Source organism: Nothoprocta perdicaria, unplaced genomic scaffold, assembly GCF_003342845.1.
Source record: "Nothoprocta perdicaria isolate Ctin4 unplaced genomic scaffold, notPer1 scaffold_2, whole genome shotgun sequence".
NCBI lineage: Eukaryota > Metazoa > Chordata > Aves > Tinamiformes > Tinamidae > Nothoprocta > Nothoprocta perdicaria.
Genome location: NW_020455204.1, coordinates 3,482,695 through 3,506,905, shown reverse-complemented (window position 1 = coordinate 3,506,905; position 24,211 = coordinate 3,482,695). Strand labels below are relative to the sequence as shown.

The 24,211-nt window shown below is 42.0% G+C and overlaps 1 protein-coding gene and 1 long non-coding RNA gene across 4 annotated transcripts in view; both read left to right on the top strand.

The window, feature by feature from the left end:
• The window catches only part of TXNRD2 (thioredoxin reductase 2), a 28,370-nt gene extending 24,933 nt beyond the window's left edge, over positions 1–3,437 (top strand). For 2 of the 3 annotated variants that reach the window (XM_026037725.1, XM_026037728.1), the window contains 2 exons: positions 810–1,406; positions 2,798–3,437. In XM_026037725.1, coding sequence (XP_025893510.1) covers positions 810–933 — 124 coding nt within the window. In that variant the 3' untranslated portion in view covers positions 934–1,406; positions 2,798–3,437. The remainder of the gene's footprint in view (positions 1–809; positions 1,407–2,797) is intronic. The other variant, XM_026037726.1, reaches the window with a different exon arrangement.
• Positions 3,438–7,195: 3,758 nt separating this feature from the next.
• On the top strand, positions 7,196–7,718 carry LOC112946081. Its single transcript, XR_003249140.1, has 2 exons — positions 7,196–7,313; positions 7,651–7,718. It is a non-coding gene; the product is annotated as an uncharacterized LOC112946081 (long non-coding RNA).
• Positions 7,719–24,211: the final 16,493 nt, after the last annotated feature.

The following is a 24,211-nucleotide window of genomic DNA, read 5'->3' as shown; positions in this document are numbered from 1 at the left end:
ACTCCAATCACACCTATGCTCAGCAGTGTTTATCTCTTGTGATATTATTTTGAATGGAGGTGGGACACCAGAGGACTTGTGKCTCTCTTCCCTGTATTTTGCAGAGGAAGGAACATTTTCCATGAAGGGCATGAAATGATTTTGAAAATTAGACTCATTCAGCTATTCTTACAGAGTGACTGGCCGGGAATAGCAACCCTAAGAAAAGTCACCAAGTCTAAGAATGTTATCAGACCAATGAAGGAATTAAGCATGTGGAATTTTAGCTCAACCTCTTTTTTTTTTTTTTTTTTTTTTAATGAATAGGGGATGAATTTTCTCTCTTAACAATTGTCGACTTTAAACGCCTGATTTCCCCTTAGTATCATACAAAAGTATTCTGATATTACTTCAGATTTCTGCCTGCAGTCCTAAGTAAGATTTCCTTTGTGTGTGTGTGTTTTAAGCATGTGTGTGAAAAACATATACAAGTAGAAGAAAATATGGAGGTTGCAATTTGTTATGTGTTTTTGCCCTAGGTTCATTTGCGACCTTGGGTAAATTGCTTAATTAGCTCTGTGTCAGCTCTTACAACAATTCTTCTTTACCTAAGAGTTGTGAAGTTGAATATCTAAATACTTATTGTGTAAGTATGTGAGAAATAATAGGCAGCATTGTTTGAAAAATAACTTTAAAGACAACTCCTCTACCTGATAAGATAAGAGCAAGATTAATTTGATGCTTTAGGGCATTCTAGCAATTTTAGGTAAATAGTCTATGACTTTGTGTTTTCTTTTTTGTTGTTTTGTGTGTGTGTCTGGTGTTTGTAGATGTGGTGCTACTTATGCTCAACTAATGAAGACAATTGGCATTCACCCTACCTGTGCTGAAGAAATTACCAAGTTACATATTACAAAGCGTTCTGGCTTGGATGCAACGGTCACAGGTTGCTGAGGTTAAATACCTTCCCTGGAAAGAAGGAAAAAGAGCACAAAACAGAAAAGAAAATGGGCAATTTGACTTGAAACTATTTGAATAGTTGGAGTCTGGGGCCAAATGAAGAAATAGTGCTCCTGTCCTCATGGTTCTAAAACCAATGCAGTTCCACTGTATCAAATCTGTCTTTCTCCTTCAAAGTACTATAACTCTTCTCTTGCTCAGAGCTAAGAAATAATAACTGTTTTATATATAAAAATGCATCTGAAACCATTGCCACCTGAGGCTTTCTGCAATTTAAACAGTTGTCGTATGGCTGACCACCCATAGACATGTCTCACATGACATTCATACAGGTGCCAGCAATCAGACAGAGCCTCCCTAAATGTGCAATCAGGATACCTTCTCTGAAGGACTTGGACAGTTTATTACTGAATCTTGGACACAGAGAATCAGCAATAGGAACAAGTTCCCAGTGTGTGTAATGACAGGTAAGCAGACACATTTGTTTATGCTTTAAAATGTTCAGCATACGATCAGGATCCTGATCGTTATGTTCAGGAATCTGATAGAAAATCAGTTGTCACCAAAATTGTTGCTGCTGGATGAAGTCCCTGGCAGTGCAGCCATAGTGTTATGGAGTGGAAGCTGACATTTTTTTTAGCCAGAGATTCTAAAGAAAGAGTTTGATCTTACAGTACCTTCTCACCCTTGAAATTCAATTCAAATTAAAATTCAATTAATTAAAATTCAAATTAAATTGGTATGTCTCACAATTGCAGCTTGAACACCACTTATTAAGCAATATTGACAAGTAAAATCCAAGCCACAAATATTCTAGCTCATACATCTTTTTCTGTTTGATAGAACATGAAAATACCCAGTGACAGTGATCTAGTGACAGCTTTTTCTTTTTTTCTTGCTTAATATGTTGTCACTGATAAACTAGATGTCACTTTTAAATGAATTGAGATTTGGCGTTAATAAAATGCACATTACCAAAGGGAATTAGGGTTAGACATTAGAGAAGAAATGGTCCTGTTTTGAAAATAATTATCTGCAATTTTTTTTTTCAGTATATTGGGCAGAGTGAGAAAGCATGTTTCTATCGCAATTCCTGCTGGCCAGAAGGGGGAGATGCTGGTTAATTTGTGACAATAAAACCAAATTGGAAATCTTACAGTGAAGCCCCTCTTGAAGAACCGTGTTAAACTGGTCGCGTGACAAAGGCAAAACACAAAATAAATTGCTTTGAATTTCAGTTCAGGTTCTGGTTGACAATATTTTGGTTAGCAGAGTTGCTAAGATTTTGTACCCTTTACATTAGAATAATATGTAGTACAGGAAAGGGAGAGGCTGTCTTTAGGTAAAACTTATTTTTTTCCCCTGTTAATTTATATCAGTGTTTCTGCAAGAGGAATTTGATATTTTCTTAGCTATCGTACTTCTTGTTGAAGTTTGGGAGGATGTTCTCATGATCATGCATTTCTTTGCCATATTTTCTTTGACTGCTGCTTCACTGCAGATTGCAGTGCAGGTGAGTGTATTTTAAGGGAAAATATTTCTTACCACCAGAAATGTGAGAAAGTGAGGAAAAAAATGATCAGGCATTAAAAAAGGGATATAACAGGATTTATCACATTCTTTTTGATAGGAAGTAAATCTATTTTCAAGAAATTTAGACGAAATGGTGCGAAAATTTTGTGTCTGCATGTGAATGTGTGCCTACCTGTGCACTCARAAATTTCCTGTCTCCTTTATTAAAGGCCTGGGGATACAGTACAGCCAGAAACCCACTGTAAAAGAAACTGTTTCCAGATGTAAAAAGAAACTAAGTTCATAGTAAATTATTTTCTTGACAGTATTTTATTTTGTATTTCAGATATTGAGATACTGAGAATCTCAAACTACAGAGATCTTGATATGGAAATAATGCCACCTTTGACTAAAATGCACTGTGTATAGGTATATAAGATTTCTTCTTTTTTTGTAGAGATTCCCTATCAGTTGCTTTTGCAGCCGTGGATCAAAACACTGAGGTTCAGCCATGTGAAAGTGGCTGCATTGTTGGCAAAGCGTCCRACAGACTGAATTCTCTTCCACTACAGACAAATGCAAGGAAAGATGAGTTTATTTCATTTATTATAAAGCTGAAAATAATGATATGGGAAACAAAATACATCAATATATTTGGGATGTGAAATTAATACATATCAGCATACTCTCATATAATGTCATAGAGTTGGTTTTGGTTTTGGAATTGTTTAGAACTGCTTTGGGGGCTTAGTGAGAATTGTTCTTGTCTAGATTTGCAGCCTAGGTCTGTTCCGTATTTAATGCAAAATGTTGTTGCCCACAGAAGTAAAACTAAATGTCCATTCACACTTTATTCACACAACCATATTGTGAGGACCAGGAACAAGAMAGAGTAATGAAAACTACTGTTTGTGCTCTTTTTTTTTATGCATTTCTTCTGTAACTCTCCAGGGAGGGTCATTAAGAATCTTTTTTTAAAGCCCAACTGATGTATACTGAAATTGTGTGTTGTACACAGAAAATTACTGATGATTTGTAAAAGTAATTTTAGTTGGGCTTCTCAGGATGCCAGCTGATGAGGTCTTGTTTGTCAAACCATACCATGGTGCAGACAAGTCTGAGACTTGCTGGGTCCCTCATATATGTGATCCTGATATTTATTGTGTTGTGGTATGAATTAATAAAGGCTATTTTTTCTAGTATGTGTTTGATTTTTTTTTATTTTAATTTTGCCAATAGAGCTTTTACTTGCAAAAGAATTCTTATTGATCCTAATGCTGTTGCTCTTGGTTGTGTTATTTGTTAAGGAAACTTGAAATAGTAGCCATACTGAGACCCCTTAAAACAAAAGTGTTAATATCTGTCTGTTTCTCTGATACCTAAACTGAATAACCACAGACATTATTCCAGGCTGAATGATCTCCTCAACTATTTTAAATTAAGGGAATCCCTAGACTCAGGAATGGCGGTTTCAAATATTGTCCTGTTTTTTTTCCAGCTAGTGAAGTCTAACAGGTATGTTCACAGTCCGTGTGTGTTGACATGCTTCTTGCAAATGCATCAAGAGAAAACTCCCTTGCAATACAGAGCAGGCCGTGTATTATACAGGGCTTAAGCTACTATGTGTTTAGCATTTCCCTTTGAATTTTCAACTACAAAATACAGTGGAAAAAATGCATTACAACAAATCCAAACAAAAGCAATGAAACAGCAAAGCAGTGAGTATTGCTAAATGGAAGAGTTGGAAAAGGAATTAGGAAATGACTAGAAAAAAAATGTTTAAAAACTCTAATAATTTTCTAAAAAATTTCTTCTCAGAATGTAATGAGAAATTATATAAATAATGTAATTCTTCTCATAATTTGCCACTGATGCATTTCTGAGATGGAATATCAACTAGAATGCATTTAAAGACATTTTTATTTCTGCAGTTTTTATTTCAGCAGTGGCTAAAAATGCAGCAAGGTAAGCATTTTGATCATTCTTTCTCCTTATTTTCATATACCAATTAATCCTACAGTAAAGAGGAATAGCAAAAAGTATTAACATAGCATATAGACACAAATCTTTATAAATTGGGAATTTAATGTACTATATTATTTGTATTATAGCTAATGTTAGCTTGTTCTCAATGCTAAGATATTGTCTACAATTAAGTTTTGCCTATTCCCATTTATGCATGCGCTGAATGTAGTTTTATCTATTGGAAAATGTTTCCATGGTAAGTTATTCCATATCAGCAGCTAGAGAAGGTATTTCATTCCAGCAAATACATTGCATGTATTGCAGCGTGTCATTTGTCTTTACCAACCAGAATAGCTGTGTTAGCAAAAACAAAGACTTACACACAGTCTTGTGTGCTCAAAGTTTTCTATTCAGAGGCTTATGCAGATGAAGAAAAGTAGGTAACTTTCTGCCCATATAATTTGCCACGTGTCTAAATCCCAGTGAAATCAATGTACTCAAAGCTAATGTTAGCCATTAATTTCAGTGGGATTCAAGCGTGTGTCTCAGGTCCTTTGTTAAAGGGGAATCGATATAAGCATATGCCAAAATGCCTTTGGAATTACAGTTGGGGAACAGACTGCAATTATTATTCAAAACATAAAAGGTACAATAGGCATCTATGATTAGGCAATGAAATATGCCTTTAATAAGCATAGTGCAGACAGTTTGTTTTGCAATAAGTAAACTTGTATAAAATTCATTGACTTTTTCATTCTTTCAGGTTTGTGTGCTCTCTTTTAAGAGAAGTTTTTAGTTTTATGCACAAAGTTTTCCTGATGTTCTTCCAGCAGAAAGACTGGTTTTGTGTGCATTTATTCTAGTGCCAAACTTAAATTGTACTGGGAAAGAAGGAAAGAGAAGAGCAGACTTTTTTTCTTTTTTTGGGGGGATGATGAATTTAGTTTAGAAATGGAGTATTTCTGTCCACTGCATGTCAGAAAGCTAATTATATTTCTGTTGTGGCACTCAAAGTCAATATTGTCAGTTCTTCTTAGTTTTAATCCTCTACATTGAATTTTGATGGGCCAGGTGAAATATCCCCTTCAGCACCTTATTGCAATCCTTGTCAATCATCTTGCCATGAGAAACACACATATTACAAAGGCTTTGGCAACACTGCATCTGATTTCAGTCTTTAATCTTATACGCACCTTAAGAAAACACCATTCAAGCTACTGACGTTCTGTTTGGGATATGAATGGGATCCTACTCTCTGTGGGAAACAAAATGATCTAATCCTTAATGGATATAATGGAATTCTAAGGCCATCTCAGCATGAAAGTATAGTAGTAACACACCAGTCTAGGGAGAACAAAATTATAATGGTGAACAATGTCGAAATTAAGAACAAAATAACTCACATGAATAAGAAAACTGTGGTTTGTCTCTATCCATTTACCATATGACTTTAAAATATTTGGATTTGAGCCCATCTAGGTTTAGGAGACTGTCTTCCCCACCTTGCCCCCCAGACTTTCTTTGCAAGGCGTGCTGTTCACTGAAGTCCATTTCTAAACATGATATCCATACTCTCTGCATGCCGTTTTTTGTTTTGTTTCTTATAGACAAGATCTAGCACATCTAAAATCTGCTGGTCCTACAATGGAAAATCAGCATCATCCTTAAGAAGCTGGAATATAAACTAATAAGGCAGATTTCCAAAATCCGATTGCATCAGTCAGAAAGATATAGTATGAAGGGAAAAGTGGATATTCCCTGGGGGCAGTGTGAAATGGAGACCAGTCTTGTTTGAACAAGGTGCTTTGCATTGTTAGCGAGATAGAGGTATTGGGAGTTGCAGCCTGTCAGAACCAGCATCTCAGGGCGGAGGGGACTGTTCCAGGTAAAAGCCTCAGCAGTTTATGGAGGGGTATGTCCAATGTATTCATACAATAACTTAAGCAAACCCTTTGCACACCATGGAAGATGAACTATAAAGATACCCTTTCTGCACCCCCTCATTTTCTATCTGAGTGTATGAACCAGGAACACTGTTCATATTTTTCCATCCTTGTTCCCCTTACCTTGAAAAAACATGGGAATCAGGCTTGTTCTTCCTTGTCCTGGCAGAAAACTGAAAGGCAAGATCTTTCCTCTTAAATCTTTCATAAGGAGACCTCTTTTCCCAAGGCTATGTTAGGATTTGGAATTAGGTAGGTGTTAACATAACTCGAACAAATCTGAAACAAAAGGACTATAGATACTTCTCAGTCTTTGTCTATTAGGGCATTACATAACTTTAGTAATATAAGGAAATAACTACCTAATATTTCTAAAGTACTAGAGAAAAGAAAACAGTAAAAAATAGATATCTTYTAGATTTTCAACTTGAAGTCAAGAATATACACAGCCGCTTTCCCTTCTTTGCAGGCTACCTGTGAGACAAGACCCGAATATATTATTCCCCTGTGTATTCCTAACAAAACAGTCTGTGTTGAAAGCTTGTTTTATTTTCATTTCTTACTAATGTGTGAACGAGCCATAATGTAGCTGAACAATATTCTATTCAACACTGTGTCAGTGCAACAGGTTACTTAGCAGCTTTTAGCTTTATACTGGAGACTGAAGGGTATTACATGACTCCTGAGAAGGTCTAACACAATTAGGATGCACTGGAATTTTAGCTATTTAGTGAAATGCTTCTGTTCAACAGAGACAAAGGCTTGAGCTTTGGCATTTTTATTTAATCTTGATAATCTTCCTTTTTGTGTTTCTCTCAAAGGACGGAGAGGAAGTGCATTAATTTTCAACTTCACACGAAGGCAAGTTGTACAAACACAGCTGAAAACATCAGGAAACCCAGGCATTTTCCTTGGAGAGATGGAGCGAACTAGTGTTCTGCTGGCAGGAGACTGGTAAATAGTGGGGAAGATGTTGGCCGCAGTGGTTCAGGCACGGTGGTTTGGGTAGCAGGGTGTTCGTAATCTGACAGAGCCGTTCAGTTCGGCACGCTGGTGAACATTTCCACTAATGTAGAAAACAGAGATTATTAGCCACATAACAGGGAGCAATTTAAAGAGCACAAGCTGCTTTGGAAACATAAGAAATGCCTCTCAGATTGTCAAAAGGTGTTTTTTTCCTTTTTTTTTTTTTTTTTTTAAAAAGATTTAATTTATGCCAGACTTGGAATGAAATCATGAAAGACCTTTTGATTTTTTTCCTCTTTGTGTTTTCATTGAGTTTATTTCACAGACATATTCAAAAACTGGAAAAATAAGGAGAATTTCCTTGACACTTTTGACTTCGTTTACATTGATTCCTGACCCTGTTCCTTCTACATACATTCAGGAGGCCTTCAAGTTTTAGGTGAGAACTTTGATCTTATCCTTAATTAGGAATTTAATTGCATTCCTGACTGCTCTTTGACTTTTTTTTTTTCCTGTTTTGTTTTTTTGGGGGGGTGCTCTTGAAATTTTACTTCAGTTGCATTTGGCCTTATGAAGCCCTGGTGTATTCCCYGTGGGAGGGATATGAGCCCAGTGTACTCTTAACAGAGCATTTCAGCCTTCTCTGCTCCTTATTCCTTTTAGCTGCCTTGTGCACTTACTCTACCACCAAGTTCTTGAAACTTGGAAAAGCTCTTGAAATCTGGAAATGCTACAGCTGTGGAGGAGGCAGTTCAAAACAAAACAAAAAATCCTGTCCTGACTTCAGCCTACTCCCTGGTGAAGCCCAAAGGGATCAACCACTGTGAGTGCTTATGTGGGGCCTTCTAGTGGGCATCATCTTTCCTTAAAATGACAAAATACATCAGGTTCATGAGTTGCAATAGCACTTTGGTGTTTCCCTTGCAGTGGTAGAGTGGACCATCTGATGAAATTGCTCATGAAATGTAAAGCCACCTTCCCACCTGTTGCTGTGCTTACTGTGAGCCTTACACTTGTGCTGAGCAGCAAATTTTCAACCTGCGGACAGTTATGCAGGCCTGTGTTGGGATTGTCCTTGTATGGGGCTTACTCGTCCTTGTGAGGCCACCTCATTGCCTTCCTCTCTGGTGCTGGAAGTGCTCTGATTATTTCTGCAGTTCACAAGTTGGGTGAACATTTGCTGTAACTTATGGAATTAATGCCTAACAGCAGCAGAGAGGCTGCTCGCTTGGACCTGCATTATTGATTGAAGCACTCTCCATCACTGTACTTCAGTGAAGTGTGGCCAAAAACAACAAGATAAAAATTAATATAAGTGACAGGGGAGTTTCTCAGACTGTGCTGGTGCATATTAGCCTGGCTGAAGAGAAAAAGCTGATGCTAAAGTCTTTTGAGCTGCAAAGGGTCTGGTCAGTCCTTGAAGGGGAAGCACATGAATGGCCCAGTTGTCATCGCATTTTATTTTTCCTCCAACTTTGACTAATGGTGCATTTCCTCTGGCCTCCCACGGGCCRTCCGTGGCTGACTTGCTTTGTCACTCTTCACGTCTAGTCACTGGTCTAGTCACTGCCTTTACTGTCCACCCTGTTCCCATGGCGGGAACTCGGTGTCCTCTAAAAAAGCGCACAGGCACAAACGATCTGTCATTYTTCCCACTCCTCTTTCAGGCACCCACTTCCCATATTGTGTGGCCTTGCAGGCTGAAAGCAGCCTACCTCCCCCTGCATGCCTGGAGTACATGCCAAGCCTCTCCACTTGATAAGGGAGCTCCCAAATCTCCGCCTGTAAAAATACTAGTCGGCATCTCCCTGTTGATAACGGCCTCTCCTTTTTTTTTATTGTGTTTGTAGGGTGATAAGTTGTCTGGATCAACAAGGAATTGTCCCTGTTGCTTCTTTGCAGCAAGTTATTAGGGTCAGCTTAGGTGCAAGTTGTGAAATTTATCATTGCAAGAACAAAAAAATTGTCGTGTCCTATGGGCAAAAGGGGAAAAAAAAGGAAAGGGGAGAAGAGAGTGTCAGGAGATGTCATACCCAGGCCAACCCTACCACCTCTGCTGGACTTGGTCTCCTGCACCTATGAACCGTGAATTCAGAATAAGGCAGTTCTTCAGTATCACTTGAGAGTTCAGGTAATCCATGCAACAGGCGTTGTCTTGCAGATCAAACCTGTGAAAGCAAAGCCTCCTTGAGAAACCAAGACCTCTGCATGAATTTGGATTTAACTTGGGGAGGGTGGCCAGAAAAGATAGCACAGCACCCACTGAAACTCTTCCACATTTTCTGCAATGAGACGCCTGAACTTTGTGCATAAAATGCAAAGCTGAAGGTGTGCTAGATTTGTCTGGAAATGCTGCAAAGCAATTCTCATTTCCTGAAACTGTTGTGAGATTGGCCTTTTTCCATGGCCCCAGTTCTTAGCTAGTCAGAATGAAGTGGCAGGAGAAATTCACTCTCTCTTTCACTCTTTCATCTTATAACATATCTAGCAAGGCAGGAATCAGGACTTGGAACCGTTACCTCCTAAGTCTGCAGCTTGATCTCCTGCAGCAGAAATCATGTTCTAAGGGTTTTGTCTTCTCTTACCAAAGCTAATTGTTAATTGCATCTTCTTTTCTCTAGCCACTGCCATGAGGAACAACCGCCTTTTGTGCTGMTGACAGATCTGCTGCTCTGTTATCAGGCGCTGCTCTTTTGTCATCTCAGTTTCATAACTACCTCAGCCTGAGAGTCAGCAGAGCAGCCGTGTTGGGCAAACCAGGGCTTGGAGGCAGAGGAAGAGGATGGATGACAYTGAGTGCTTCCCTTTGACATGATTGTGGCTCTGATGGTGTGTTCTACCAACTACTAAGACAAATCTTTTTTAATCTTTTAATCTTTTTCTTTCCTTCCCCCTTTCCATGAGCTGAATTAGGGCAAATGATGATGTTGTTGAATGAACAACAATATAGATGATGTTACAGTAACTTAAAAAAGATATTTTGTGGCACTTTTGTGCATCACTTTTGTCAAATTTATCAAGAAAGAGATAATTACTACAGGTGGCAGAAGTTGACAGATGACCATCAGAGGATGCATAAGGGAATATATTTGATATTCCTGCCACCTTTCATGTATTTATGACAGGAATACTGTTTCCTTTTCATCGAGTACTGTCATCTACATCATTTTGCTAAGCTCACACGTTTGCCTGCTCTGCTGTGGCAGGAAGCACTCAGACCGTGCTGAGATTCCCTCAGCTCCTGGAGGTGGGTTTGCAGCCATGTGGTTGAATTGGTGCAACACTCGAGGAAGGTGCCACACTATCCCAAAGCAAAGTGTATCTGGAAGCAGCTTGTCCCGGGGAGCATCCGCAAGGGGTGCAGATATCCCCATGGAGATGGGTTCCCAGAACTGCATCCTAGCTCTATTGAGAAGCAGCCTGGTATTCATGTACTTCCCTGAAATATTCTCTCACAGATGATTTGAACACTCTTCAGTAGAGATCATATTTCTAGTTTGGGATTCCCTTTATACATCTTTCATTAATAGAGGGATTCTCTGCAATCAGAGATCAGCACTACAGAACAGCTGGATCCATTTTGGCTTGACAAGTGGCATGGGCATTCTTTATATATATTTATGGATCTTGTGAACCTTCAGAATGCTTTTAATAAATATTAAAAATAATCAGGGGTTCTGGAAAGAATTCACACTGCATTGCCATAGTCTGCAGGAGTTCTTCCATCTTCCTCCACAATATGTATTACTAGCTGACACTGGGAACTAACTGGTCCAGTCTGGGAATTTCTAGCTAGAGGAAAGGGAGTCTATACAGGGAACTGGTATCTCTTTATCATCAGAGAGTGCAAATATAACACAGGCGGCAGCTTGGCTGCCCCAGGAGCAAGTCGAGCAAGAAACTTTCAAGCAGGAACCTCAGGAAGCTCCCTGGAGTTTTGCTCTGCCTCCTGCACCCGCTGTGGTGGTTTGGTAGGTTATTTGCCTTGCTTGTCTGGAGGTAGCTAGAGCTGAAGCATATGTTTTCCATCTAGAGCTTGGAGGATGCCCAGGTCTGACTTGGCATGCTGTTTGTGCTGGGCATCAGCAGTACAGATGTGGAAACCACAAACCCGATTAATATGAGCCTAGGGTAAAAACTCAAATAAGCTTATAAATAAAACCAGACTCGCAGATTATTTGTTTCCATATTAGTCTATAATAGACCCTACTCAATATGTTTGTTTTATTTGGTTTGGTGACCGACATTGGTATTTATATTTCCAATAAAAATTTAAATCAGAATAAAACCAACCAAGTAAGCTTAAATTATTTGTGCAGAAGATGATTGCAACTGTCTGAAGCGTGTAATGCCTTACATGAAATGTTAGCGTGCTTTGAACAGAGATGTGACAAACGCCTCACTATTTAATTTACCATTCCATCTTAGCTCCAAGTCCTACCCTTTCATATATTAAAATAGACTCGTTAGATACAGCATAATCCTCAGCAAGCAATCTGGTGGTTGTGTGATGGCTTGGTGGGTAAGTTTCTAAGAAAGCATCATCTGTATGGCCTTGGTKGAGTCACTGAATGAACCCTAGGTCCTAGCTGGAAGTGGTGACTATCTGTTAATGGGATAGGATGCGCAAGTAAATACCTAAATAGGTTTGTTCGAAACTGTCTATTTTCACTGACAGAGTATCTGCTGAGACCTCAGCGTGCCCAAGGACCTCTGGGTCCTTTCCAGCAAATCCTCAGACAATGCACTGCAGTGAATGAAACTGTCCGTGGGAGAGGGCTCCTTGGAGGAAAAGAAGAACCTGGGAAGGTTTTTTGTTGGTGGCAGCAGGCACATTTGACTCAGTGATCTCATCCTGGGACCTGTCAGCTCTCTACCCAAGGTAAGGTTGCCTCCAGTCAGTGTCATTTAAACATGTTTGTACTTCTGTAATCTGTGGTACAGCAGCAATAGGGCCTCCAGTTTGCTTTGCCATAGGAGAGGATGCCTGCACAAAGCCTGATAAGTCTTTGGAATCAAGCTTGCACCAAGGCCTTGCACACATTTGTGGTAGGTGGTATCTACAGCTGACTGGTTAGGCTTACCTAGATTTCARATTTTACCAAGATGACTTGGAAATAAACACTTCCATGTGCTGTTTTGGATCTCCTGTAGGCTGTTAAGGGAGAGTGCAGTCCTGGTGGGTTTACCTATCTGGTGGGATAAGGTGGGATCAGGTGGGATGAACTTGAGCCATGGGCAGGTATGGGCAGTGACTCCATTGTGTCACTGTGGCTCTGAAATAAGTGAATAAACAAACAGGGCTCTCCTCCTGTCTTTGCCTTGCAAAAAATAATAAGGGAMAAAGTCTCACACCCTTTGTTAGGATGTCAATGCCAGAGGAAAGACACCAGCAGTTATTCCATTCAAATGTCCAGTTTTTCTTTCCGATTGTTTGGATTCCTTTATAACTTTTTCCTCTCTTCAGCCAGTTGAGCGATAGGTGGTTCTTATGAAACACGTTAAATGTCTTTGCAGCTTCACAATGGTCCTGACATCTGATTGTTTGAAAGGCAAGAGGGTCACTCAAAGTAAACTCTCTTGTGCTAGATAATGTTTTTCCACATGGAAATATTGGAGAGCCACTCTGGGCTGTCAAACCCATAAAGGCCAGAAGATGCCTTCAGACTCCCCAGGTGCCTCTCTATTTGTTTTCTCATGTTATTGTATATACAATATCATTAATATTGTGTCCAAAGCTTGGCTTTTTAAACAGTCAACAAATCTAACCTATTACTCAGCCTCAGGGAAGGAAAAAGAAAAAAAAAGGAATGGATAAACACTGCAAGGAATTAACCATTTCCATTGCCCAAAGAAAAAGGTAAAGTGATTTGACCTCATTAAATTGTAAATGTGATTTGATTGTTTTCTCTCACAAAGTAGTGGAAATAAATAATTCATTTCACTTAGGCACATTAAGCAAAATTCAAAAGGCTGTGTCATGTGAGAACTGGACAAGACTTATAAGATGTTCTCTTTTCTGTGGCACACACCATTGAAGGGCAGAAAATTCCCTCCCAACTCCCTGCTGCTTCTTTTTTTTAATATCTTCTTTTCCCCTGGGCTGCGCCAGGTACTGGGCTCGGCTTGGCATGTAGACACAACTAGAAGTATAGGCGAGACTGCACGGCCCAAATGTCCAAGCGCTGAGTGAGTGCCCAATGGGCCGTAGCAAAACGCACAACCAAGTCAAAGGAAAATGGAAAATATTTCATAAAATTCATCTTTGCATCCCTTTTTCCTCTCTTGATATATGGCCCCTTATTCGCAGCTGCCCGGGCCCCGGCCTGCGTGTAAATATGTCAGTGCATCAATGAGACGGAACATGGTCACAGAAACGCCGGCGGCTGCTCCCAGATAAAACGCTGAGCTGGAGCCGAGGCGTTTATTGTAAATAAAGATCAAGGCAAAGCAGCAACATTTCTGCTTAACTTGAGCCTGCCAAGGTTGCTAGTCCAGCTCCCTTCATGACTACCACATGTCCACATAGATCTCCCCTTCCAGCAATGACATGTTACTCCTAGGATGGTTGCAAGTTTCTCGATGCTCCCTATGTGCCATCTTACAGGAACTCCAGTGGCAGGGGGGACAACAGGGATATGTTGGTGCCTACAGGGGAGAAGCAGCTTTCCAGCCCTTCTGTTCCAAAACTGCTCTATCTGAAACACTAACTTTGCAGGGCCTGAGACATAGTGATGCTTTTTTTGGCTGTGCTCAGCAGAGGGCACTGGATCCTGTAACTAGGAGCTGGTAGGGTGCAGCCCAAAGGGCCTGATTGCTTTAGCAGATGGGCTAATCTTTTTTCCTCTGGATACTGGTTGTGTAGAACTGAAGACTGTGGCTCTGTCTGCTGCACGTTGATTGACTGAGAGACGACCATGGCAAGTGTTAGCAGGTGATAAAGTTGTGTCTCTTTTTGTATATGTTTTATTTTAATTAAAGTGGTAGCTACAATAATCAGTCATCTGGAAATCAGGTTGGCTAAAGTACTAGACATCTGGCATCCTTCTGAACAGCAACACCCGCCAACTGGCACAGCTCGAGGAGATGCAAACACCTACAACCCGGTGCTTGAATAGCACGGGCTGGTGTGGAAACACGTTGAATTGTACAGACTTGTTTCCTGTAGTTCACAAGGGAACCGTAGGAACCATAAGATTGGTCTGTGAAGAGCTGGATGAATCAGAGAGCTGAGTCTTCTTCATAGCCCTTGATCCAAGGTCTCCATAATTTGACCACAAGCATTACCTTTTTTTTTTTTTTCCAATGGATTTGCCTTGTTTTCAGCAATACCCACAAACACTTTACTGTCAAACTCCTCTTCCATGGCTGGGCTCTCTCTTGCAGAGTGCTAGTGTTTGCATTTTCCTCACTAAGCCAAAGGGACTAACAAAAGAATATTAGAAATCTAGCTTTTTCAGATTACCTTTTTAGTTTAGATGGATCTTGCTCATGTATATTGTAACATAATTCTTATAATAATAAAAAATTTAATACCAATAAAGAATGTATATTAAAATCCCCTCCTAAGACTTCATCTGGCACTAGTTTAATATGTTGTAGATTTGGCACAATTCACTTATACAATGCAAGAATAAGAGCTGAAACTATTCATTTTCCATATTGATAGATACTTTTCTGCATTCCTGAGCTGCTCTAGGATGCTTCACTTCAGATGACGGATCCACATGTCCTCTTAGGCAATACAACTGAATGCTGCCACAGAACATGCCTCAGTTCTGAAGAAAACTGCAAGGCTGTGCCGATTCCCAAAAAGCAGATGGTTAATTCTACRAGGTTTTTTACTTCTGTGGCTATACATCTCACTGCTGGGTAGCAGCTGCCAGACCCAAACTGGAGGTTAAATGTGCTGGAAAATGAGGCAGCAGCTTCCAGCATTTGCGGATTTCTGTGCTTAGTGGGATTCAGGCATGCCTGCATTGCACAGAGGCAAGAGAGGTCTTGGAGCTGGGAAAGAGAAGCGGCTTTCCTTTCACACGTGTCCTCTCTCACGAGTCTCGGTTCCTGCCTTTGCACTGGCAATGGCACGCACGGTTCAAGAGCTGCCTGTGTGCTGCACGTGGCCGCCGCTTGGCCTGGGCTGCTGCACGCTGCCATTCCCACTAAAATCAAACAGAAATTGTGATTGCTCAGGATTTTGGKTTTTATTTTCTTTTAAAAATAGGTCGGCAGGCGCTAACAATTGGCAGTCTTCTCCAATCCAGGAGTTGTGTGATGAAAGGTTATATTATGGCAGGCTCCAGAGTATCTTTTCATCTGTCCTGCTTGGTACAGCGTGTTCCAGGTGGAGACTAGCAGGGTGCTCATGCTAAAAGCTGCTCTATCGCCATTCCCCAGTGTGAGCAGCAGCATCCTGACTCCTCATCCCATGTTCAGGTCACAGCTCCTTTTGATTGCCCTGGAAACTGCAGTTCCCACCCAAGTTCTTTGATATATGGAGATTTCTTGACTTGGGTACTTGATTCTGGAAAGCGAGCTCAATCCCTTTTAACTTCTTTACAAACAGATGTGCTCTTGAAGTGGTTCTTATGGCTTGTAAAGGCTAAACCAGGTCTGCATTTTGTAACCAACTTCACCTTCTGCTGCAAAGCCTGATATTGTATCTTCATTTATAGTACTATAAATCATTATTTCTTAGCAACACCCAACAGAAAAGTAGGTAGATGATAAACTGTGTAATCAGTTTATTCAGTAGCAGTTGCCTTAGCAGTTTTAAACTGTCTGCTTTTTCTTTTTTTCTTTTTTTTTAGCAGTTTTTTGACAGGTTAATGGGGTACATGGACAGGAGACTTCTGCTTTATCCCTGGGAGACTTGACAGTCTGAGGTGTTGCCTGGCTCCACTCCTTGACGGGAGAGGAAGGAGTAACTTGCCCTTCAGCCCGGCGATTTCCTGATGCTCAGTGGTGGAGAACATGATTCACTCCAGAAGGTACCCCTGAGTGCTCCCAGGTGTCCGATCTGCTGAGATGGTGGTGGCAACACCTCTCCATGAGGTTCCCCTCTCCTGGGGAGAGGCTGGTGTCAGCCCCAGCTACCCCTCGGACGTCTGACATCAAACTGCTTTGAGCTTTGCGTTAGAAGCCGGCTGAGAACACGGTGCTGTTATTATCTGACACTGGCTGAAACAAAAGCCAAATGTTGATGAATGTCTGATCCTAAAAGTAAACAGTTCGATTTTTTTTTCTTTGCGAGTTAGGGGCCCTCTAGGGTTTTATCTGATTTTGGCAATCTCCTCCACACTTTGGGGCCTGAAGCATGGTTTTAATTGTTACATCACAAAAGTTGCCAAATAATGTTGAATGCTCCTTAAAAACTCATTCAATTTTATGGAACTTCTCAACGGCTTGACTAATACAATAATTACTGGAACTCGGCTGTGTTGCCTAGTGGCAAAAARGAATTTTTTCATAATGATGCTGTCTGTCATTAATAGCAGGATTTGTTCTTTCTCTCCATGGGAGAGAGGCCAGAAAGCCGTGATATCTGTCTTTTTTAATGACAGCCAACAGCAAGCGGATAAAATAATCAATTATATCTACAGATAGGTAGATAAAGTATAATTTATCATGTCAAAAACAAAAATGTTTTTAATTGGGCTGTTAATCATTTTGTAATTTTAACTTAAGAGATGGGGATTCTGTGCTCAGACATCACTAATATTTCATGCAGCATTAGCTGGTCTTACTGTAGCTTTAATACTACCACTTACTACAAAATGCCAGAATATAAAATATCATTTCTGGTCTCATTAGCTGGAGCCTTTACAGTTACAAAAGATTCCCTTTACTTCCCTTTGCTTCTTCTAGAAGTTTCTAAAATAGGCTGATCTTTCTGTTTTACTAGGAGGCCCTATACTAGTTGTATTAGATGACAAACATGTGACTGAAATGATGATTTTTTTACAGCAAAGCACATGGTCTGGTTCATATAACAGAGCAAAGATTGGYAGTTGGGAGTCTGGATTTCTAGCCACACCTGTGCTGTCTTGTGGGAAGCCAGGCAGATCACTTAATCCCTCCTAACTTGTTCTCCCTGTCTGCAACTTAGGTATTAGATAGCTGCTTGTGAGGCTGTTGTAGAGCACGTACAAGTGCTTCGAGATTCCTGAAAAACTGAAATAAAAATGGCAACATCTGGGTGGATGGCTGCACAAGCAGGCTCTCTGATGGGCTTTTGAGGAAGGAAATGAGAAGTTTACAATTGGACCAAAACCTTTCCCGTATTATAGCTGAAAACAACTTTGTGATATTGCTTTATTTCAGGAACAATGAGGAATCACCTACTAGAAAAATCTCACAACATTGGGGTAACTTTGGCTGTCTACTCTCATTATTATTCCTATAGCTATCATGACAAGATCTCTCTTTTACCTATAAATTCTACATTAAAAAATGTCAGTTGTGCTAGGAAGAGAAATGCCATGACCATTTTCACAGCTTCTTTGCTGGAAACACGCTGGAATTACTTCTCTGCTTCTAAAGGGTTTTTCATAGGCAAATCAATCGCCAGTCATCTTAACAAGGGTTTKCCTCAGAAAATCCCAACCTGCCTTAAATCGAGACCTGGCCTCTGAAGTCCCCAGTGGGAACAGAACATGCACTTGCATTGCTTGGTGAGGGCAGTTCTCACTTTCACTGTTACTGGCTATGGGTTTTGACATCCCTAGATCTCCATAGCATACATAGGGATGTATGTGGAACAGAGAGGGGCAGAACTACCCTTCCTGTAGCTGGATCTTCCCAGGGCATGGGGAAATTGGGTGGATTCAGCAGGTTTTTTACAGGTCCAATGGCAGGACTGAGGCTGTATTCATCCTAGGGGARCAAGGAGGAGAGGCTCTAGGGCTGGCTTGCCCAAGCATAAATAAATTGGATGTACAGGAACATTCAAAAAATTCCCAGAGAGTCACATTGCACAACTTAATGGGCTTGGTGCCCTCACCTGTGCCAGTTTTATGTGACTCTTAACTCTGGCGTTAAACAAAAATGAGACCTAGCTCTAATGACATCAACAGCCTGCGGAGAAGAAAATAAGCTGCTACTTTGATACAGATCCCCTCTTAAGGAGGTCACAGTAGACAGCCAAGGCACTTTTCCCCATCTGTTAGGTGAATGTTATGATTCTGTGGTCAAAAGTGTGTTAACAACCCCCTCCACGTTAAAAATCAGATTTTTAAAAGAAGAATATGGTTGTATGTTGTCTGGTTTGGCCACCTTCATTTTGTCCTCTTTCTCCATTAGATGAATGAGAAAGGGGACCATGAGTTGGCTGGGGGAAGGGAGCAAATTGCACAGGGGGACACAAATGATCCAGCTGTTCTGTGCAAAGTATCTGCTTTCTAATTGCTTATGTTGGAATTCGGGGGTGGGGGCGAAGGCACTGGCTACACTTAATTAATAAGGCAGGACTCACATAAACTCCAGCTGTGAGCACAGGACTGGTCTTTAAAGGCTAAGCCCAAGAGGTGGGGCAGGGAGTTTGATTTCCTTGCACTAAACCCTATCACATGCTGCTGGTCGTTTGGGTGTCCACTTAAGCCTTCAGTCGGGCTGTCTGGACCAGACGTGAAGTGTCTGTTGCTGTCCACACACGCCACTCCAAGAAAATTGATCTGCCCTCCAGTGTGCGAGGCGGCGTTTCCAGCGAGGGTGGGAGCACGGTGCCTTCACTCCAGTTTGCAGTGGAAAGCCTAGAACGCGGGGGCGTTTGCATCAGAGGTGTTGCAGAGATGCAGCCTTCTGCAGCTGGACCCTGATACGTGSTTGTCTCTTGGGTCTCCTCTCTGCCTAGTTTGAGGGTTGGGATTTGGCACGCTGTCAGCATCTGCCTCTCAGATGAAAGAGATGCTCCAGAAGATGCCCAAAGGCCACTTTCCAATGAAGGCTTTGAGGAGARTAAGGGCCAGTTTGTGTCTGTTCTTTGGGAAGGGTTGGGCAAGACAACCTGGAATTCTCCTGAGGTGCCCCTAAACACATGAAAATATRGGTGTCACTGTGTCCCCCGTTTGGTCCTGCTATGTTCCTCACTGCCATAAGACATCCCAAYGGGCTGCCCTCACCACCAGGACAAGGTCTTCCCAGCAGTATCGGAGCCCATGCCAAGACCGAAGGCGTCTCCCGCTTCCCATGGAGTGGCACCTCTGGATTTCAAAGCTTGTTTTTAAAGCATGTTACTCTAGGAAACAGTGGAAGCAGAAACAAAGCTGGAGGGGATATTCCCACGTAGTTAAGAGCCTGTTTTTCCTTGCTGGCTGTGGAGGGAAATGAGCTTCCTGCTGAAGGTGAGGTGTCATTTGCTGGCCGGAAACATTTGCATCCCGGCTGCGTTGCTCCTTTGGGTGCAGCCACCCAGGGCAGCGCTGCTGAGCAGCGACYGTTCCCCAGCACAGACCCTCTCCTTCCCCGGCCCTATGTTCCGATGCTGGTGCTCCCCACAGGGTGCCAGACTGAGCACGAAGGAGGGGACACGGCCATGGGGCTAGGTTGTGGCAGGAGGAACGCGCTTTTTGGCACGCAGCGCCTGTGGATAGGCCCAGCTCTCACCGCACCCTTCCTCCTCAGSCTGGAGCACAGCGAGTCTATCCCCATCATTCCCCCGTCTCCCTCTTTCTGCCTAGGAGCAGCCACTGCCTTCCAAGAGCTCTGAAAAATGCAAGGACCTTCAGATTTATGGTCAGAGCAGTTGGCTGTTTTGAAAGGTAAAATAATGAGAGCGTCCAGCATCCAGGAGGTTGTTGGTGTCTCTGCTCCTGATTTCAGAGGGAGTTAGGCCTGGCATGGGCAGATGCACGTGGGGTGCTGGTCCCCTGAGTTGGCTGCATGGAGCGAGACTTCCCACCGGGGAGATAAACAATTCCTGGCGTCTAGGCAGGTTTCCAGGCAAGAAAGGTGGGGCCTCATCTTGCAAAGCTCTGTTAACAGCAGCTCTTTGTCTCCTCCTTTCTGTTCACCCCAAACATCTTGCCACTTTCAAAGGCTTCTGCCTCGCAGCACCAGCCAGGTTGTTTTATCTGAGAGAAATTAGACTGAGAATGTTGAGATTTTGTAGTGTAAAACTTGATTGGAAATAGCAGTGTATTTGACATGAGACTGTTATTTATGCTCATTTCATTTAAGGCTGAAGTGGGTGTCTTTTCATTCTTTTTTTCCAAGTGTAGCTCAATCATGTATGAAGATGAACTCCCACTCAGCCTCCCTTGGCCCCTAATACTTTCATTTCATTCTTCTGCTGCTCATTATTTTATGGTTATGTCCTTGACTAGTAACATTTCTCTCTTTTCTTCCTTACATGCACTGTTAAGGAGGAGAAGAATTGAAAGTTCAGGCCTTGTGTAGCTCTTAAGCCATAAATAATGTTTTATACAGATTCTAAGATTATTAAATCCTTCCACTTAGCCTCCCTCTTTTCTTTTACAACTCATCTGATTAAAAGGGACGTACTCTCTTGAAACTTGTCTTAACTATTCTGTTTTGCTTTTGCAAGCAGACCTAAGATACAATCTGGTTATATACAGCGCTAACTGAAAGATGTGCTGTAGGAATGCAAAAACACTGGCTGCAAGAGAACCGATTGTTGGCATGGAAAAAAAAAAAAAAAGAAAAAAAAAAGAAAGAAAAATCACCTGAGAAACTGTGTAATTCTGAGATGGGGTTGACTTTCTAAAGAAAGACAGGCAAGTCCATAACTGAAACTGAAATCTGGAAGGGAGTGGGGGGAAATGCTTTCAAAATACACTTCTCTGGAGGGAGCTGGCAGGCATGTGGTGAGCAAAAGGAATGTTTGGTGTGAGAAGATGGCTATGCCTGGGTAATAGCTGATCTTGGACAGCTCATAGAAATAACCCACCAGGTTATTTCTGTACACCACCTGATAGCTACATATCCAGCTCTTTAGGATACAGGGCCAGATGCTATAGAGCCAGGGTTGCAAAGCTCCTTTTTTTTTTTGCTATAGATGAAGCCAAATGAGCTGCTGAGCTTTGCGGAGATCCTGACACTGTAGCAAGGAGCTGCTCTTCATTCAGCTTATTGATATCTCCTCATCTTAGCCAGCACCCAGTTTGTCAGGCCTTGCCCAACTTTGGAGCTGAGCAGGTGGAGGAGAAATATCCCTGGAAGAGACAAAGCAAGTGAAAAGCTGCTGAAAAGCCTCATAGTAGACAGAGCCTACACAACGAAACTATCTCCTCTAATTAGTCCACAGTCATGAATGAGGCAAAACGTCTCTGCCTCCTAAGCCAGACAAGGTGGTGGTGTTTTAATAATAGGCATAAATCTATTGTGCTCCTCTCCGCGTGACCTAGCACATGCTGTCAGGGCACTGCATACCTCAGAGAAGGAGTAGAATTTATGTGCACAATAAAACAATAGAGCTTCAGTGATATCAGCTGTTTGACAAACTTTAATATACATTTGCTATAAAACAGGCCTCAATTACCAGAATGTGATACTGAAATAAAAATCCTTGATCCGTTTGCACGATAGATCTTCAATTTACTCACATTCATGTGAGAGAGACACATAAAAATGATATCCATGCTTAAAATCACTTAGAAACACAGTCTGAAAGACCCCACAGTTGCAAGTGATACTGCAGTACTTAGCTAATGCTCATGTTTCGATGGCTTTGCCTTCATGATTCTTCCAGTGGTTCCTTTATGTTTTCTGGTATTTTGCCAAACACCTGTGAATCAGCGCACAACAAATATTCTTGCCATTTAATTTAGCCTTGCATAGAAAGGCTATATTAGGCCTGATGCAGACCTAATCCCAAACCTCTAAAGAGGTTTAAGGCACTCTGGTTTCACCTAATCCCGAAACCTAAACCAGAATCATTGAAAACCTCCATAACGCCACAGGAATGGGCAAATAAAGGGTTTCCACTATGAAATTATTAAAAGGGCACAGTGTATCTTTTGGATTTGAGACCCAAGGCTTTACCTAAGGAGCTTGGACTGTCCACAATAAAGGTGTTTATTTTGAGGATAGGAGGTTAAAAGGTTTATTTGACTAAAGGGTTGATTCTACCCCTCCCATCCAAAAAAAGAGAGAGGGGATTGCCTAGAGGAGTGAAAAATCAGAAAAAAAAAAAAGAAAAAAAGAAAAAAGAAAGAAGGAAAAAAGAAAAAAAAAAAAGTCTGAATAAGTAACAAGGCAGTGGCAGCTCAGCAAAGCAGCCAGAGAACATGAGGTCCAACTTTCTGCTCGACTCTCAGTCACGGCATTTTGTCTTTCTTCTTCTGTGAGAAAGGGAACAGCCTTCAGTACTGTGTGGTCTTGGTCCCTGCAGTTGTTCACAGTACACACATAAGTGAGTTACTGGTCATACTATACTACATTGCTGCCTTGCAAAATGGGGAACCTGCCTCTTTTGAGATCTCTTATTAATGAGAGAAAGCGTGTAAAAACCTGCACTGTAATGGAACTTTCAATTACAAATTGCATCCAACTGTAATAAATTTGATCTTGCCTTAATTCATGTTAAATTAATTGGATTCTGTCATTCCTGAATTCTGGTAACCACCTTATCTTGCCATATAACTCATTATCTTTGTGTTGTGAAAGGGGTATTTCATTTTGAAGGAGACTGCAGGGAATGTTAACTGCATCGTATTCCAACAAACATTTAGTTCCTAACAAATTAAAGACCTGAAGGGATGCTGTACATGTGCTTTCATTATGCATAGATTTTTATGGGCATGATCTGCTGTCTTTAATCTCTTAATTTTCAGCAAAACATGTAGGAAAACAGAGCTGTATTTGTGCCTTGTATAAGACTGAAGCTATTTATCTGTATTTAGGACATTAAGAGGCATAGCCTCTCCAGCGCATTGCGTTTTCGTTAACCATTGAATCCAGCTGACATGCTCAGGAGCAGCCTCAGGAATTAAGCTGTCCTACAGGTAATGGGTTTGATGTAATAATTGCATTAGAGTAGGAAAAAACAAGCCCATATGTGCATTCACATACTTGCTTAAAAAGTACACGTCTTTATTTGCTTTAATGGAAGTTGAACTCTTACTAAACAGCACTGTGATACTCTAGGTGTCATTTAACTTTGAAAAGCCCTTTGACTCCAAAGCCAAAAATAGCAAGAAAAGTGAAAAGCATTATTTTTATCATGTACCAATAGCCCAAACYGAAATTATGGCAGTATAGCCTTCTGAGAAGCTACATAAAATGAGTAAGTTATTGAGTTATATATAGTTACTGAGACGAGTGCTCCAAGCAAATCATGGTTGGTTTTCCCCTCAGCAGGTCTCAGGGGACCTGGAGAGCAAGGGGGGACATTTATAGGGGAAGGTGTTAAACTTTTCCCTCTGACGAGTCCCTTCCGCAAGGAAGGCAGCATGCGGGACGCCCACGGAGGCTGCGTGGGGCCGAGGCCGCGGGGCGGCTCGTCCCACGGCAGATGSGGACTCATGGCGGGCTGCACCACGCGCCGGCGGCTTCCCGGGCTCCCCTCAGGCGCCGCCGCCCTCCTACGGCGCATGCGCGCCTCGCTGCTCGCTCCCCCCCCCGCTACGTCACGCGCGGGCGTCGCGGGCGTCACGTGCTCGCCCCCGCTCGCGCTCTTCCGCACCCACCCGGGGCAGCGGAGGCGCCTCTGGGAGCGGCCGGTCCCCCCTGCACCCGCTCGGCCGCCGCGGAGCCGCTGGCCGGCAGCGGAGCCCGCCGAGGGAGCCCGGTGAGCGGCGGCGGGCGGGACGGAGGAGGCAACGCTGCCGCCGCGAGGGAGGCGCGTCACGGGCGTGGGGGCGGCGCGTGCGGTGTCGTCATGGCAACCGTTGGGCGGCGCGCGGGGCGTTTCCGTTAGAGCCGTTACG